The sequence below is a fragment of the Castanea sativa genome, chromosome 1 (genome assembly GCF_040712315.1).
Source record: "Castanea sativa cultivar Marrone di Chiusa Pesio chromosome 1, ASM4071231v1".
In the NCBI taxonomy this organism is placed as follows: Eukaryota; Viridiplantae; Streptophyta; class Magnoliopsida; order Fagales; family Fagaceae; genus Castanea; species Castanea sativa.
Genome location: NC_134013.1, coordinates 71,849,732 through 71,868,601, shown reverse-complemented (window position 1 = coordinate 71,868,601; position 18,870 = coordinate 71,849,732). Strand labels below are relative to the sequence as shown.

The 18,870-nt window shown below is 32.2% G+C and overlaps 1 protein-coding gene across 1 annotated transcript; it reads right to left on the bottom strand.

Annotated features, from left to right (window-relative positions):
• Window positions 1-2,664: 2,664 nt before the first annotated feature.
• LOC142613152 (plant cysteine oxidase 2) lies at window positions 2,665-6,322 on the bottom strand. Its single transcript, XM_075785372.1, has 5 exons — window positions 5,622-6,322; window positions 4,429-4,547; window positions 4,162-4,333; window positions 3,149-3,367; window positions 2,665-3,034 (listed from the first exon to the last, which is right to left on the bottom strand). The coding sequence occupies exons 1-5, from the start codon at window positions 5,866-5,868 to the stop codon at window positions 2,910-2,912; spliced, it is 882 nt and encodes a 293-aa protein (XP_075641487.1). The 5' UTR covers window positions 5,869-6,322; the 3' UTR covers window positions 2,665-2,909.
• Window positions 6,323-18,870: the final 12,548 nt, after the last annotated feature.

The following is an 18,870-nucleotide window of genomic DNA, read 5'->3' as shown; positions in this document are numbered from 1 at the left end:
AAATAAATTTAAAAAAATCATAAAAAATAACACATATCTCCCTTAAGTTTAAAAAATAACAATTTTTAAAGAGATATAATTGTATGAGTGAGATATTTCTTAAAATAAATCTTAAGTTTTATTCTAATTTTATAACTTACAAGCAAACTTATTAATATGTTTAGTTATTACATTACAACACATTTTATTCCTAATAATAAAGATTATAATTCCTATCGTAATCCTCATTCAGTGTACCAAACATACCCTAAAACCACACCTTTTAATTATATTTTGATTTGAGAGATGCTACGTCCACGACATTTTTACAATATATTCATAACAAATCATAAGTGGTTAGTTATTATTGGTTCAAATTTGAATCTAACATGAAGATTACTTTTTTGCCCCAACAATAACAACCAGTAACAATCTGCTACTTAGGATTTGTTGTAAAAATATTGTGAAAATGTTGTAGACATATCATTTCTCTATTTAAAATCCAAGTCCATTTCATTATTTTCTTCTATGCTTGCAGGTATTAATGAAATTTGACAAGTTTTAAGAAATCCACTGCAACGAGTTCGTACGATTTAATGGAAACAATTGCTTATCTAGCACACATTGTGAGTTGTCCTATTATTGCTCTATTAAGTTTCATATACTACTATTAAAGAACAATAAGGATTCTACTTACAGAACACAATTTGATTTTCAATTCCATGTCCTTTACTTTAGTTTTTCTAATTACACAAATTTTGGCTTCATTTTTGCAACGTTATTGCACAATATATTACTAGATATAATAGTCAAACAAAAATGGAATTGTAATAAACTTAATTATGATTGAAGATTAAAAAATGTGGCTGGAAACACGTAAAGTAGAACAAAGTGTGAGTTTATAAATTTGTCTTTAGGTATGTGAGTTTTGTGAGATGCAAACTTACATTTAAAAAAAATACTTGGATAGTATCTTCAAGAATTCTTTTCTACTTATTGTACTTTTTTGAAGGTTTTTCATATATCCCTAATAATTTTTATTTTCCATTCCAGAGAAACCATGTTTGACCCATGATTGTCATTACTTTGCTCTTCAAGAATTCTTTTCTACTTATTGTACTTTTTTGAAGGTTTTTCATATATCCCTAATAATTTTTATTTTCCATTCCAGAGAAACCATGTTTGACCCATGATCGTCATTACTTTGCTCTTTAGAATCAAAACTAAGAGAAAATTCAATTAGATTTGAAATTAGATGTCTAATTTTGTGTCATATGTCCTATCTAAGTTTTCAATTTTTGTGTTAAGTTATTGAAGGTAAGATACAAGGGAATTGAATTTTTTTTTTTTTAATTTCACTAAAAGAATTTTATACACGTTACGCAAAAGCCGAGGGTGAATGAGAAAAAAAAAATCTGCATAATTTGAATGGACCACATTTGTAATGCTCAATGTGAAAACCGAGTCGACCATCTTATCATTATTACTATTAAATGTTTTCGTGCCGTTCATAAGCATGAGTTACATGCTAATATAAATAAAATAAATAAAAATTCACAGTCAGCTAGAATTTGTACGTGCAGCTTGCAGCTTGCTCTGCTCTGTCATAGATTGCTCCTAGCCTGCACGGTGTGAGCATCCTGGTCACAGTTATTCATCCAACGTAAAAACAAATAAAAGTTTTTCCTTGTTCATATTGAGGGTTAAGTTCATCTACACACAACCTTCTATTTAAGCATTAAGGTAAAGATTCAGCACCAGTAGACACAACGGACAGTCGCACTAATTCTATGCACAAGCGTAGAAATATACAAGGTTTTTTTTTTTTTAATGAACGCAATAAACAAGGTTTATACTTTATAGTACCATCAGTCACCCTATAAAACATTAATGCACAGTACATTTCTGCTACTGCCCCACCAAAATCTTATCTGACAACAGACTCCAGAATATTTTTATATCCAATAACTGTGGTAATTGCTGCTGCCTGCAGAATCAACCCCTAGTTTAACTTATGTTTAACTTCTGTATGGCACTGCCAACTTTTTTCCAGACAATCACTACAGTGTAAATTTCGCTAACTCGTCAACTTGCATGGGAAAGTCCTATCTGATGGAAATGAAGTCAAAAGAAAGCTGCACCACACACCATTTCATTTCAAGCCGTCTCCAGGGAATCAAACATTCCATCATGGGGAAGAGAGAGACACCCCCCCCCCCCCCTAGCCCCATCAGTTCACTATCAAGTATCAAAGAACAGAACAGAACGGATATTAAGAAACCTTGGTCTCCTAAGAGAAGCCCTTTTATAGTTTTGTCTCTCCTGGAGGTACCAAACAAGTAATCAAACTATTTGTGGACCTATACACCTCCCTAGCTAGGTACCATAGCTATAGCTCTAATTATACATAAATCTTTTTTGCTCTCAATGGAAGCAACAGGTACACATTGCTTATCATGTAAAAGAAGGGAAGGAAGAAAAATTTTGGTGCCACGAAACTAGTGCACAATTTTGTGCACAACTCCGAGTCGGTAGAGGGGGTGACCCATCATCACTTTTCCACCAAACACAACTTGCACCGTGCACAAGTTTGTAGCACCCGATGAACTCGGAAAGCAATAGTCTCAGACACCCAGTAGAATAGAGATGATGCTGACAATTAACTCAATTCACTTTCATGCTCAATTTTCCAGTGAACTTCTCTATGTTTCTTTCTTTTTTTTTCTTTTTTTTCTTTTTTTGTTCAGAGTATGTACATAAACTGTAGAGAGAAAAAAAGGATCTAGTCCATCATGTCCCACAGGAAAAAAGTTTTTTAAGGGGAAAAAAAAGGATGAAGGAAAAGAACGGCAAGAACAAGATACAAAATGAAACAAAAGTTTGGGTGCTGCAAGACTGGACATCATCAGCCAGTGTCAACATAGGTGAGATCATTGATCCACAATTTTTGGGCCTTTGTAAGGTGCTCCATCTACAGTCAAGTCCTCAGGTTTCTCCCTCTCTTGAAGCCATGCATAACCTTCCCTCTCCTCTTCAGGCACTGAGACCCCATCAACTGAAATTTCAAAGAGAAAAAAGTAATTAAGATTTTGTATAAGTAAAAGGCATTCCCCCCCACCATTTGAGTAACAAAGAGAGTTAATAGTAAAATGAAGAGGCAATGTGCTACCTGCAAAATTGGTGAATGGAAATTCAAGGTAGTATGTGCAATGCCGGCCATCAGGATCAGAATATGGAGGGCCAAGCACATCCAGCACTGCACACGCTGTCACTGCTGTGAAGCAATGCATATTGCCTCCATCAGCTGGGTAAAGGATGGAGGTGTCACAAGGAGCAGTAATGTCTGAGTCGACCTTAACCTTAGCCAAACGAGCAGCAGGTGCAGTGACTGCATCAACAAAAGCATGTCAAATAATGTCAAAGAAGGAAAAGCATTGAAAGTAAAATTTGTGACCGAAAGGTGAAAACTTGGATCAAACTGCTAGCCATTATCTGATCCATCAAACTTCTTTGACTAAAAAAAAAAAATAAAAAATAAAAAAAAAAGATGGATTTCTACAACATCAGCAAGGACATAAAGTATAGCCCCTACAAAACAGCAATAAGAAAAAAGGATGCGTTTGCCATACCAGAACATTTCTTGAACCATCAAGATGTAAGGTGCCATAGACACATAAATGGATAAAGTTTTCCTTTAACCCATTATGACAATTTTCCTCCAACCCATTATCTTGGGATTCATAAGACCATATACGTATATTAAATCACATGATTTAATGATTTAATAAATCATTTATACGAGTCACATGACTATTAATTAAGTAGTGGTGAAAATTTTTTTTAAGTTGAAATGTTGAGGATTGGAGGAACTTTCCCCCCAAACTGATCCGGAGGAAAATTCTATCTCATACAAAAATATCATATTTTCTTTAATCTCCCACTAGACACCTTCATAAGGCCCTTTCTTATATCATTATTCCTTCCCTCGTTCTTTAAGGAGCCTAATTTTTGCAACGTATGTTAACACCAAATGGAAAAGCAAAAGTTACACTAAATGCTTTGGCATCTGCAAGCGTATAGTGGTAATTGAAACTGTGCTTGACATCTACAGAAACATATAAACGATGCCATCTGTGTATATGAAAAACTGTGGGATGGTAAAACCTTAAAGGAAAGACCTACTTTCTGACAGATCCACATCAGCAGATGCGTTGCTAGGGGCATCGGGGGCATCGGCCACCCAATCATATGATTTGATGTGCATTGTCCCAAAGAGCAGTTTACTGAAAACTGTCATTCCGGGGTGATTGTGAAGTGGAAGAACGCCTGATGGTGGCAAGCAAAAGATCCCCATCTGCAATGATTGAAAAGATTTGAGAACCACATCTATCATAAGGTACTAATTTTGTCTCATCACTGCGTGACAGCACCTCAGAGAAGCCTACATACCGAGAATTTGTCACTCTCATAGAGGTGCAAGTATGTAATTTTCGGGGTTCTCCGAGCCGACTGTGTTCCGAAATACAGCATCTCAGGAGTGAGGCCAACATCCTTCGGCTTCAATTCATCTGCAAGCATGAAGTTGGGCTTGTAAGCATCAAGGACAAACAGGCAAAGGTTCATGTCAGTAATGAACAATTACAGGTCCTATGCTATTACAATTTAAGACATACGTTTCGAATTTCCCAAATATCGTTAATCACAAAAGACAAAAATGGAATCTTGTCTACAGCAGCAAAGACATTCAAGGGAAGCGTGGGTGGCCCCTTGTATAAGCCAATGTCACATTTGAGACCAAGACAAAAAGAAAACATTATTTTCCTGAAATCCTGTGCTGGCCTTAAAAATAAAGCCAAGTAGTCCCACTCCCTATGCTACTAGAAAAATGGAGAACTTAAAAGCAGTGTAAAAGGAAACAAACCAGAGTGGTCTGATACCCAGATGCTCCCACCAGATTGTGCTAATAGAAACTACCAATTGAAGACAATTCAATTCAATTGTGGATCTTTATTGCATAACCATTTTGCACAAACTTTTCATTTTCTCAAGTTCCAACATCCCCCAATCTAGAGACACAAACCTCGCACAGTATAGAAATACATGCTTACTGGATGCATTTTTTTAATGCTCGTAGCATATAATGCGCATCTATATATCCTCAAAAAACAGAAATAAATGTAGAGAATCCTTGCACCACACAAATTCATAAGATAAGGAAAAGCATAAGAAATCCCTATTGAAGCTTGGTGTAAAAAAAATTACAGCCAAAAACAAACTCAACACGCAAGTTGAGAATTGACACTATTGTAAGAGCAATGGTATCAGTTATATAGATCCTACTTAAATGATATTGCATTCTAAGTCGAAATTCATAAACTAAACATCTCCAAAAACAGCAAATAGCCCTCAAACATTCACATATTCAGATAATATTATCATTAAAGTGAAATTATAAACCTCAACCACTTAAAAACCCGAATATTATCAAAATTTCAAAGAAAAACATATACCAGTTAATGTAAAACCCATCAGAAAGCTTGAATTCGACCAAATTTTAATACCCTTAAGCACAACCATATGAATATCTCACATTTGACCATGAAATTCAATTCAAAAACAATTAAGGAAAAAAAAAAGCATACCCAAAACAGCTCTTAGCCGTTCGATATCTTCAGAACAAGGCACAATCCCAGTCCCACCATTGGCGAACACTTCCTTACAAATCTCAAATAGCTTCTGAACCGGCAACATCTTCTTCTGACCTGGCAAGATCTTCTTTGGGCGTCGCCGGCTCCTCTTAGGCCTGGAATTCGGACTCGTGTTCGTGTCCGTAGGCAATTCACGAAATTCCTTACCTTTACGATCAGCCCGAGTCGTCTCAATCCCCATTCAACCTCAAAATTCTCACCCACCACATAAAAAATGCAAAATTGCGATCTGGGTATTGACCCAAACACGAATTGAAGAACTGGGTATTGCTCAAAACACCAAAAAACTATCTGGGTATCGACCAAAGTTCCAAACTTTCAAAGAAATGGCTAGAAACCAGAGAAAACAGAGTACGGAAAACAGAGCAATATATTTTATACCTATTACTAATGATGTTTCTACAACAGTAGTATTGTTGTACGGAGAAGTTAAGGGTAAAAAGAGTTGAGAGATGTGAGAATTGGCATCATCTTCTCTGTAGTTGTTGTTGTAGAAGGAGATGGTTGGTGAAGATCGAAGAGAGAATATAAAGGGGGAAAAGAAGAGGAAGGCTTTTAGGGTTAGATGAAAGGGAGAGAAACAGTCGGTTTTTGAAGAAGAGAAAAAACCAGGGGCCATGGTTTGGCTTTCCAGTGGGCTATTCCAACAGCGGATTTTTATCTATATACCTCTCTCTCTCTCTCTCTCTCTCTCTCTCTTTTTTCCTTTCCTGAATTTTAGTCCTTTTCTTTTTTCTTTTTTTTTGTCCTTCTTATATTCATTTTTCACAGTCTACTTCTCACTTTAAACGAGGAAATATTCCAATATTAAAATGTTTTGGATAAAATAAGGAAAGCCCTTTTTCTTTTTTTATTTAATATTTTTTAAACATCGTCAGTATATGAGTATCTTCTTGTAATTTCATACCCGACCATACGTACTTGGGAAAATTCAAAATCTGGCTATGTTTTTTTAATATGTTACATAAAGTTATTAGAGGTAAAAATCTTGTTACACATTCATTCAATGTTAGACACACATTCCGTACACATCATATCTTGAATTGCGTACGTAATATCCACAATAAAACATGAACTATGATGATACGTATGAATGATATACACTAATAAGTATATAATAATCACTACTTTTCTTAAAATACCATCTACTAATTTAGTATTTATTTATTTTGTTGATGTCATGGTAAGATCCAACCACTCATTTCAAAATGAATGGATGTGATTTTTAGAACTCCACGATAGAGTTGTCCTAACAATTCTAAATAATCTTCTTCTTCTTTACCTAAATGACTTGTTTCTCAAAACAAAAACCAAAAACAAAAAAAAGTCCTTAATTTAAACTTTCTTCCCTTGCCAAAAATCTTGTGGGTTCAATTTTAGTGTTTCCACATATAGTTTACAAATGCCACTTCTCTTATTGTAACTATCATATTATTAAAATATATATATATATATATATATATATATATATATATATATATTCCCTTAGTATCTTCTCTCTTTTTTTGGCAAATTACTTTTTTTTTAACTTGAAAATGACATATTAGAACATATATTTATGGATGGTTTCAAATTAAACCCTAATGTTTTAAAATTTTCAAATTAAAATATGAAGTTTAAGATTATTACCTTCTCAAAAGAAAAAAGATTAAGATTATTACAAATTAAACCTTATAATTTCATTAAATAAAAATCAAACCCTAATCCTTTCATATATAATAAAGTTTACCTTGTAACAGTCTTAAATTATAAGGTATACTTTGAATTTTTTTAAAACTTTATGATTTAATTTGAAACTACCCCTACAATATGGGTTTAAAATATAATTTCTTTATCTTTTTAATCTTAGGCCACACCATTTTAAGGAAGGGAACTATCACTAAACTATAGAGCTAATAGCTACTAAAATGGATCTAATCTCTACTAATAACTAAATCTTTATACTAAATTAAGCTGCAAGTGGATGCATGAATAGTACTTTTATGATGATTACAATTATAAACAGATCACAAATATGATATACCTATACATCGATCATACACGCTTTTAAATAATCTTACTTTATTTTTTCTATTTTCAAACCATCAACGGAAATAGTGAAAGAATCTTGTTCCCCACTTACAGTTGTAACTTGTAAGTGAGGATTGATATTTCTTATAGTGGAGGGTTCTCTTATGACAACTAATCTTGTTTGTTACTATTTCACTATTTGTTTTGATTTTTCTCAAATTGGATGGTTAGGTTAGAAAGTAGAAATTACAAGATAATTCGCTTATTAATTGTTGCGCAATTTCTTAGAAGGTGATAGATAAGTTGACATTTTCTTTTTCTTTTTCTTTTTTTAACCTCAAACTCAATGACACATTACAAATTCACTTAACAAGCCATAGTATTACTACTTGAATTACTTCAATTCTAGAACCTTATTTATCGTATTTTTAGAGAGCATTGACCCTATACCGACGGGAGTACCTTGGTGTTAGATTTATTGGTTCGGGGACGTAAACTTAAATGTCCAAGGTCAATTTATCATACTATCAGTTCATTGGAATTTTACTTTTTGCGATGTCTTCTCAAACTATACTATACCTTATCTATATAAAAAAGAACATATCATTAACCTCCATCTATATAAATAACCATAATAATTCTCAAAATAATAATAATATTAACTTGTAAGCTTGGCCCATACTAAACTAAATAGTATGTAATCAAAATTTACCTTACATGGTTAGTTCCAGTTAGCTCAACTGGTAAAGTTTCTGATGGTTGAATAAGAGAACTGGAGTTCAATCCCGGCCTATACCAAAATTCAATTGGTGTCTTAGTTTGATAATAAAGAGTTATTATTAGGAGCGGACGCCATAAATTGAAACTCTCTAAAAAAAATTTACCTTATATATGGGTTCCAGTTAACGACGTCATAGGTTGAAACTCTCTAAAAAAATTACCTTATATTTGTAAAAGAAGAATTACTATATATAATTGCATATACTTTATATCTACTAAATGCATGTAGTAAATAAAGAAACGTATAAAAAAAAAAAAGAGACATGCACAACTCACCAAACTACTACCACGTATAGATCATGCAGGTAGATGGTAGAGTGGTTTCCTTATATAGTGAATTAAAAATCTGGTTCGTGCTCATCTATAATTCCAGATCACAAATATCAAATTAAGAAGCTAATTGCCAAATTTGGATATTATTGAAACAAAAATACTGCATTCTATATATACTTTACATTTACAAACATAGACCGACTCTCTTTGACTCTTTCTACTATATTCTATATATTTTTATTTTTGCACCCTCATAATAAATTTTTTTTGATACATATTATCTTTATTGTGTCATCATTTTCATCTAGACACGCTTCCCAATATGACACATTAAGCATGATTTGATATTTTGAATAGTAGGTTCTTTGGCCTAAATTCCAAACTTTAATCATACTAAACTTGATTAATTTCCTTAATCATGTTGAATAATTCTATCACGTGTAAATCCTTCAATAAAACCCTCTTAATCTCTCACTTTCAACTTTGAAAACATGTAAGCAGCTATCAAACATGGGCACAATATGCTTCCATATATATATATATATATATATATATATATCCCTTCTAGCATGAAATTAATAGATGAAATTCATCATACATTAGCATACAGTTTGATGTGAAATTATGATTCTATAATTACACTTACAAACATATATGGACAAAAGTAGTACAATAAAAATGTCCTTCTGTAAATAATTCTTTGTTTTATAGACAAAAAAAAAAAAAAGATCTAAGATGAAAAGCAAACTAAAAAGAAATATATTGGAGTTTTAATCTAAAAATAAAGGGTAATAATCATAACACAGATCCCATAATTTCAAATCTTATCATATTAATTTATTAAAAAGAAAAAAAACAACAACAACAACAAGGTGGCTAGCTTTGCTAATTAGGTTATTTAAGAATTAAGATACAACTATTATTTATAGCAGTTCTCGTTGAATGACCCTCCTCTTCTATTGGTCTTTCTTTGTTTTTTATGGGTCCTCTTCTATTGGTCTGATAGGTGATGCTAACAACCCATTAATTACGAAAGCAAATATGATAATAGCAAACTGACTAGATATGTAAACAATTGTGACAACTAGTCTATATACTATACTCTTCAATATTGTCTGCCTATCGAATACGCATGATGATTGACTAAATATTGCCAATTAACGATATTATATGTTTACTTAAGTCGATAAAATGGTTAAACTAATCAAATCATGTTGAAAGGAAAAATAGAGAAAAAAAAAGTAAAAAGATAGTGGATATAAAATTATAAATGAGTTATGAAGGGCCTACTTATAAGCTCAAATGATTTTTGTTTTTTTTTTTTGAACCTGCTCAAATGATTTAAAGCAAAAGGAATAAATAATATATATACACTATGTTACATATAGTTTGAGAAAAATCTTAGGGCATATAAATAATGCATCTACCATTAAAACATTCTTTATGTGCAAAAGACAGGTTGCTCAAGCATTGGATTTCATGATCAATATAAGACAATTAGGTTGATTTTTAGCATGTAAAAAAGAAAAGAAATGGACTGAACAGACTCACCAACTACCTGAAGTGACCCATGAATTATTGTTAGAGGGGTTTTTAGCCTTGAAAGTTAAAAAGTGCTTGAAGAAATTTCTTCCTTTTTCATTCTACCATTGGATGCTTCTCCGAAAATGTAGAATGTGTCAATCTTTTTCTTTGACGTTAGCAGGGGGTAAGAAAACGAATATATTTAGCTCCTTACAATGCATATTATTATTCCCACCTCAATCGAGTGACTTTTTAAACTGCAGTTGTTTAAATTAGTATTAATATCAAGAACTATACAATCAAAGTTTAATTTCATTTTGATAGGAATCAAAGTTGAAATTGATTGCCAAACTACTTGCATTCTTACTTAAAATTGAGAACTATATCTATATATATAAGCAATATACATGAATAAAAATATGTTTCACCTTTGAATAACTCTAAACATTCACTTACCTTGCTTAGTAGACAATTTGAAAGCATTTTGATTCATAAAAACAGCTTATGGATCTTTTAGGGAAAAAAAAAAATGGTAAACACAGATGATGGATCGAAAACTGATATATTCCATCCTCACTTCATAGATGATTGATCCCTGCAATAAAATGCTATGAGAATTCTTCTATTTAAAGATCTCATCCTTTAGCATTATCGGTTACAAGGTGAGGCAACAATGAACGTTAAGATTCGATTTAGAAATACGAAACGAAAGAATGGAAATTTAAATATATATAAATAATAAAAAAAGGTAACTAGATAACATATCGACACGTGGTAATCATGCTTGAATTGGAACAAAAATTGTTGCACTGGACAGTTTTTAGCATTAATAGAATGATTCACATGTTCTCACACATGCTACTTCATTATATGTCTCAATTTATTCATGTATTTTTGGAGAGATAATTGAAATAAAAGCACAAATAAATCTATTCTAATACTTGTATCCATACTTGGTTTAATTTTCCATTTTCTAGTTGTAGTTCATGCTTTTCCAAGTGAATCTTTCATAAAATTAAGTACAATTCAAAGCTACAATTAAAAGAAATACCAATAATGTAAGTGATGTACCAGCATTCCTTTTAGAACTCAAATGTACGAGTGCATTTTCTTTCTTTGCTTGAAACAAGTATGATGGTATGAGATTTTTAGTGCTTCCCTTTGATATATAATAAAAATTTTGTGAAGAAGAATGCACATAAACTTCTTTCAATTTGTTTTAGATTTAACATTTGGGAAATCTTACACACTTAGGTACTTAATTTATGTTACTTATCCCCAAGTTGCAAGTAATCTATTTCATAATAAGAGAATCATTTAGGTGTTTTATTTTTTCCAACAAATAATGGGAAATAATTTAAACTCAAGTTCTCTTTCATAGGAAAATTGAATAATTAATGTCATTGAGTTTGAATAATTCATGTCATTGAGTTACAAGGCTTTTGAAAATAGCCATTTAAGTTTAGGTTCCTTCAATGTGCCCCTTTGTAAAGTCTCAATCACTTCGTGCCTCATCCATCCAACCTATAACCAATCCCAATCCCTTTAGGGAACTATGCATGTAACAAAATAATTAAAATTCAAAATTTTCATATAATATATCACATCTATACTATTGTTTAGTATAGGCTAATGATGGAGTAAAATCAAATTTTATGATAAAATAATGACACCTCACCCCCTCCATCTCTCTCTAATGAATGGGGGAAAATGGCCGGTGGAAAAAAAAATAGAGCTTCACGCATTGAGTATTGTGGTTTGATTGTTTATTCCAAAATTAAGTACTCTTGACAAAGAAGGTAAATAGCCCAAGAAAAAGTAAAACAGAGAAGGAATGTTAAGAACCATATATATATATATATTCTAGGTTGAGTGGTTTAGACTCATTTTTGTTCTTTTTTTCCCCGTTGAGTACAGGAGGAAATTTCAATACTAAAGTAGAACATGGCCTCTCAGTTATCCATCTATTATAATATTTCCACTAGCTATACCAGCTTAATTAGTTGTTCATTGAAAAGTTCTATCAGTTGCGTTCATTGTATATATAATTTGCAAAAATATATATATAAATGTTTTTCTAAGATTTTTTTGGATAATATTTTAATAGAATAATGGGTCAATCACCTAATTGTTCATATTTGAGTAGGGGGATACAAAATAATTACAACTTTCTTGGTCTGGTCATCAATGTGCAAAATAACAAAAAGGACAAGGTGTATATATGCAAATAGCCAAATAATATAAACATATTTCACGACTATAAGAAAATATCTGATCACGTACAAACAAACAATGACAAAATAAATCTCATAATTAATTTTATTTTATGAGAAATTAGGTTAAATATATCAAGGACAAAACAGGAAGACCAAAGTTCTTCAAGTTCGAAATTACCAGCTGGATTTTTTCTTTGCTTGTTTTTCTTTTTGTATGATGAAGGTTAGTCCAGTATGACAAATTCTATATCCAAGTGTTCAATAAGAGTACGGTTTTACTTGCAGTTAGGTCAACATATAGTATAAAATTGTTTGGCCAAGTAACGTAAGCTTTGTAAAAAGAGGATGGGTTGGTGGGGTTGAATTGTTTTTGTCGTAAAAGAAAAGAAGTATGCCACAGAAAAAAAAAAAAAAAAAAAAGAAGAAGATTAAAAATGGTTAAAAAAACACACACTGTTTTGGTTTCAAATCCACCAACTTAACCTTCATCTATGGTAGGGTAGCTGTGGGGAGTAAGAGGGCCCAAATGGGCATATGGGCCTTTGGGCTGTAACATGGAGGGCCGACCTGCTCCAGAATTAAACTCTATGAGTCGGTCCATACGCTGAGGGTCCGAGGATACAGCCGATGACTAGTTTCTCCTCGGAAAAGGCCCTAGAGAATTCAAAATTTCATTATGAAGGTCAAAACACAACTCTGGAGAGACCAGTGGTTAAAATGGGACATCCTGAATCTTCTAGATGCACCAGTATTAAAGAAAATATCAAGAATAAAGGCTGCCACCTCCGCATTAAAGGCTCTGCACCTACCTCCCTAGCCGCATTAATGGGGAGGTGACCCCTGAACAGTGAGGTGGAAACTTCTAGTCACTGTTTAAAAAGTATTAGGGAAGGAAGTATAAAAGGGGGGTAAAGGCCAAAGAAAATGGGGATCGGGAAACTAAGAAAGAAATTAAGAACTTGTAATTTTGAAGGAAGAAAGAGAAATAATAAAGAAATAGTCCTCGGCTCGAGTCCGAGGAGATCCATTTGTCATTATCGTTCTTTATTTACTTGTGTTTGCTTATAAAAGCCTGTTATCAAGCTCCCAACATTTCTAACCTAGGTTTAAAGCACACACTCTACAAATCTTATTGTTTAAGGCTCATTGGGCCTGAGCCCGTGATTGTCTTTGGGTCCAGGTGCAATTGTGCCCTTACAGTAGCTAACTTGAACGCGTACCCTTCTGAGCTTGCAAGGTGGTGGCCCTCGTGTAAGACTTTTCCCGGGTATTAATTGATTCTGCAGAACCAATTTGGCATTAGGTTACATCTAATGAGAAACGCAAATTAAATGTCTTGTAATTCAATGGTATTATCTAGTTCTCGTGTAGACAAAAATACAGATTTAATTAGATCTCCTAAACAAGACCCAAAAAAAAAATTTTGAGAAAGGCAAGCATAGTAAATATAAGACTTTTCCTCTGAAAGACTATCCATGCTGTGTGATATGAATTATATTAAATCAGGCCTTGATTAGCCAGACTAATTGGTTTATTAGATTAGCGGTTTTAGTGGTTGAGTCATTGGTTTGGTCAAATCCTAAGGTACACACTTAAACGAGTTAAGGTGTAAGTATTTTCTTATGCAAAAGAAAAACCAGACCGAGGGAGAGTGAGAGAGGTCAATAAGTGTATTATATATGATGACGATATTCATCGAAAAAATTAAATTGTATGATGATGGTTTAAAATGCTATTTTTCACATGAACCTCAATATATCATCAGTAGGGTAAATTTTAATCTGGCGGAGCTAAGAATTTATTTTTGGAACGCCATATATATATATTTTTTTTTTATGAAATCTAAAATAATAATGTACAATACAGTTAATACTTCATAACTTAATATGTATTATAAACAACAACTAAATACATGTTAATTTTTTTTGAAGTGTTAAATATATGTTAATATAATAGCATATACTGTATATTTTAATCAAATTAATCAAGTATATTTATAAATTATAATGTCATACGGCATATAATATATTGATTATTATAATAACAAATAATATATTATAAGGAAAATAAAAAAGAAAACAAATGAAAAGTAAAGTAAAGAAAGCAAATAAAAAGTAAAGTAACACAGGAGCACTGTACAAGGTTGAGAGGCCTACGGAAACTTCAAGCTTGTCTTTTACTCTTTCTTGTCTAGTTTAGTCATACAGAACTTCTATTTTTATATTGTAAATACAAAACTATGGCAGCAGTGGGAAAATGAAAGAACTAAAAAGAAAAAAGAAGGCAAATGCCAACACAGAGAGAGAGAGAGAGAGAGAGAGAGAGAGAGAGAGAGAGAGAGAGAGAGAGAGAGAGAGAGAGAGAGAGAGAGAGAGAGAGAGAGAGAGAGAGAGAGAGAGAGAGAGAGAGAGTCAGTTTTTAGAGCACTATGAGCAAAATTTTCTGCAATTGTGTGGGGGTCTTGGTGGTGCGGTGAATCAACAAAACTGCTAAACTTTCGATTTTTTTATTCCTACGGTACAAGTAAGCATTAGATGTATTGGGATGAAAATTAGAATTTTTTTCTTTTATTTGTTAAGGGAATTGTTAAAATACCTGTGTTCCTTTAAAAGATGCTAAATGTTTAATTATTGTAAATTTTTTGACATATATATTTATGGATTGTATTCTATTTTACAATATTTTTACAAAATATTAATGTGGCCAATCTCTTATTAGTTTTCATCTAAATCCACCATTAATATCACTTTTTCATTTACCAATAATCATTCACCACATCAACAATTTGTAATATTTTTGTAAAATGATTTGTATCTCTAGCATTATTCTTATATTTAAATGAAAAATATGTTTATTTTTAGAATTTCTTGAATATATATGTATATTATCGGGTATGGGAGGCCAAAAAATTTGGGGGGTGGGGGGTGGGGGAGGGAAGGCTCCAAGGTTGATGGTCCGCTTATCCTGGTTAATTATGGATAAAAAAAATGACCATGACCATGGCAACATGCATGCTTTAGTTATTGTCACTTTCTTTTGAAGGAGAAAGGATTAATTTTTGAGAAAATTTTCTATAAGCCCTTCACAACCTAGTGTAGTGCATGTGTGTACTTTTGTAAAAGGTTTATAGCTCGCCTAATATGACAAAGTATAGAACATACTTTCAGGACATGAAGTGAAAGTAGAGAAGCACAAATTTTGATAGGCTCTTCATAGCCTCTACTCTTATGCTCGTCTAGATTCACTTCACGTCTTGAAAGTGCGCTATAAATTTTCCTTAACTTATTGTGCGAGCATAAACATTTTTGTTTGCATAATTCATTTTCATGATTCCCCAAAATACTCTCTCTCTCTCTCTCTCTCTCTCTCTCTCTCTCTCTCTCTCTCCTTTAGGAAGATCATTTTGATAAGGGGTAAAATCTTTAACCACCCCCCAATTGATAAATCAATCATATGAAAATACGAAGAAATTTCTCTTTGGGTTCTCTGTCTGGTTATAGAAAAGGACTACCTTCCATGCATCCTGAAAAAAACAAAGAAACTGTCACACGTAGTCCTTAGACTTGACTAAAAAGAAACAGCCTTTCCTAAATAACCAACATTTACTAATTGATTAATTATCACCAAATGTGGGCTTGAGTACTATTAGGTTTGTTAACAAAGAAAGCATATTATATATATATATATAGCCGCTCTGGGTACAGCAAAAGCAAGATTAGTTGGATAAAGCTTTTTTGACAATCACGAATTCAGAAATCACAAAGATTACTAAAGCTTATCATATACGAGAATAAAGCTACAGGTTAATTAGGAGCCTCACATGGCAACACATTTGGGGTGTTTTCCTTTTTATTCTTTTTGTTTTTTTTGGGTTTTTTATTTATTTATGAATAAGTTAGAATTCATTGGGTGAATTTATACATTACTTTTGTTTTGTATTTGGTGGGGGGTACAAAAGTGTTTGAAACAACAATTTGAGTTTGAAAAAAATGTTCTATGTCCACCTATTAAGTAAGAAATAGTACGTATTATAAAGACTTTAAGTTCCACTTGTTGAGTAGGTAGCGTCAATATGGGGTTGGGCTCTCACTTAAGTGGTTTGAAAAACTCAAAAGATAATGATAGCAACAACTAACTAAAAGCATAAAACCAAGCAAGTCATTTCCTATTGATGGAAGTTCTTTTCAGGTTTATATGGTTCTCTTGTCATGAAGTTCAAAATTTCAAATATCGACCCTAAGCAAGTCATTTACTTCTTCAGGTATTCAAGAAATTCATGTCACATTAATTCTTTTTGCAATTCCTTATTTAACGTAAGAAATCATCTAAATCTCGAGTGTAGCAGATTTGACACATCATGTAATGGAGGTAATTTGGCTTAACTCTCCCTCCTCTATGAGAGTGGATGTGAGAGAATAAAAAAACCTTTTATTTTTTGCTAGGTGAAGAGAATTGGGATTTGAAACAAGATTGTATTGGTTACATGAGATGGAATTGTCACTTAACCCAAACGTTAATGATAAATATTTGATTTGTTTTTTTTAGAAAGAAATATTTGATTGGTTTAGATATAAAGTACATTTTTTTTATTATATGAATATAATATGATTTGAAATCGTGGTGTCCACTTTATAATAATGCAGAAGTTATTCACTCTTATAAGATGAATCCTCTCTTCTCTCGCAATAGGTATAGACTCCGATGTGGGGTCTATACCTTATGTGAGAGGAAGGAAGACTCCTTCTATACGAATAAATAATTTCACTTCATAGTTGTTTTTTACATTAAGGTTGCATTTGGCATTGACTTAAAAAACCAGCTTATTTTACTATTTAGCTTATTTTTGTTACTATTTATGGGTTCTACTATACTAGTTGAGTTAACTTTTACTTTTATTTATAGTATTTTTAACAAATAGTTTTCAATTTCAGCTAAATAAACTGTTCCCAAACGAACACTAAATCAAGATATTAATAAAGTTATTTTTGGTAGATTTTGATCACAAATTGCTTATATGATAACAACCCTTAATCCCAAATTTCTAAAATTATTATTAGAACCTACAATTCTATTTTCCCATAACAACAAACCTGATTTATGTAAAATTTAAAAGTGGGAAAGATTCTGATTGCTATACACAAATTCCTTATTAAAAAAGAAAAGAAACAAGTTATATGTCAAATATCACACAATCGTTTGGTCCAATCGAAACTTTCAATGTAGCTTTCATTACTTTATAGAATTCGCCACTTGATTTAAACAGGGGATTCAGATTTCAAAGCCCTGATTCTTGAACCCACATATAAAAAAAGAACATGGTGGTAATTAAGTTGGTAACATTGGGCCAAAGCCTAGTGGCTCTAATATTATTTATTTTATATTTCACTTCTTCTTGAACTCAATTCCACTTCCTATTATTACCCATTAATTAATCAATCAAACTGCACATCCTACGAAACCAAGAAACACCGGTCAAACCACAATAAAAGTACCCCTCATGTGGCACCAACAATTGATTGGAAGTCGTGCAATATTCACATCAACATCATTGTGCTATAACATCAATTTTCTTTTTCTTTTTAATTTAGTCTTATATATATATAATAGAAAAATACTAACTAATGCCATAAAGTCATTAGTTAATAATTTATTTGAAAAGAAATTTTATAGAAAAATAAAATAAAACAATTAATATTTTGACAATTTTTTTCATTTATATAAAAGTGGTATTAAAACTTTTCTAAAATAGATTGTTAATCAATGCTCTAAGGTCATTCGTTAGCATTACCCTATATAATAATTTACATTGCAATGAATATATGTGACCTATTCAGCAAAAAAAAAAGAAAAAAAAAAAAATATATATATATATATATATATATATATATATGTGACCTCACAAACCATGCAAAACCTACGCGTGTTCAATTACCTACACCCACATATGTGACCGTTACGTTGTTGTGTCTGATTGGCGGTTAGGAAAATTGTGTACGCATATTAGAGAGAGAGACGTTTGAAAATGAAGGCAGCCCATTTTGCTCTAGAAGCTGTCTGAATCTCTGTGCTCTCCTTTTCTTACTGATTCTTGAAAAATACGAAGTGAACCAGGTACGTACATATATAAATATATACTAATATTTAATGTATTGTGCTTCTAGACCTTTCATGATATATATATATATATATATATATATAGAGAGAGAGAGAGAGAGAGAGAGAGAGAGAATGAGAGAGAGCCACTCACTATTTTGGATGGGGTTGTGTTAAGTTTGGGTGTGGTTATGTGTGTGATCACTGTGTCTGTGCGTGTATGCATGCATGTCACCTCTGCAAAACAGTACTGTGGTTCTTCTGAGCGTCATTCTAAGATATATGCT

Coding starts and splice junctions, on each gene's coding strand:
- LOC142613152 (XM_075785372.1), bottom strand. CDS start 5,868: ATGGGGATTGAGACGACTCGGGCTGATCGTAAAGGTAAGGAATTTCGT. Junction 4,548..5,621: donor ACGGCTAAGAGCTGTTTTGG/GTATGCTTTTTT, acceptor TCATGCTTGCAG/ATGAATTGAAGCCGAAGGAT. Junction 4,334..4,428: donor ATGAGAGTGACAAATTCTCG/GTATGTAGGCTT, acceptor CAATCATTGCAG/ATGGGGATCTTTTGCTTGCC.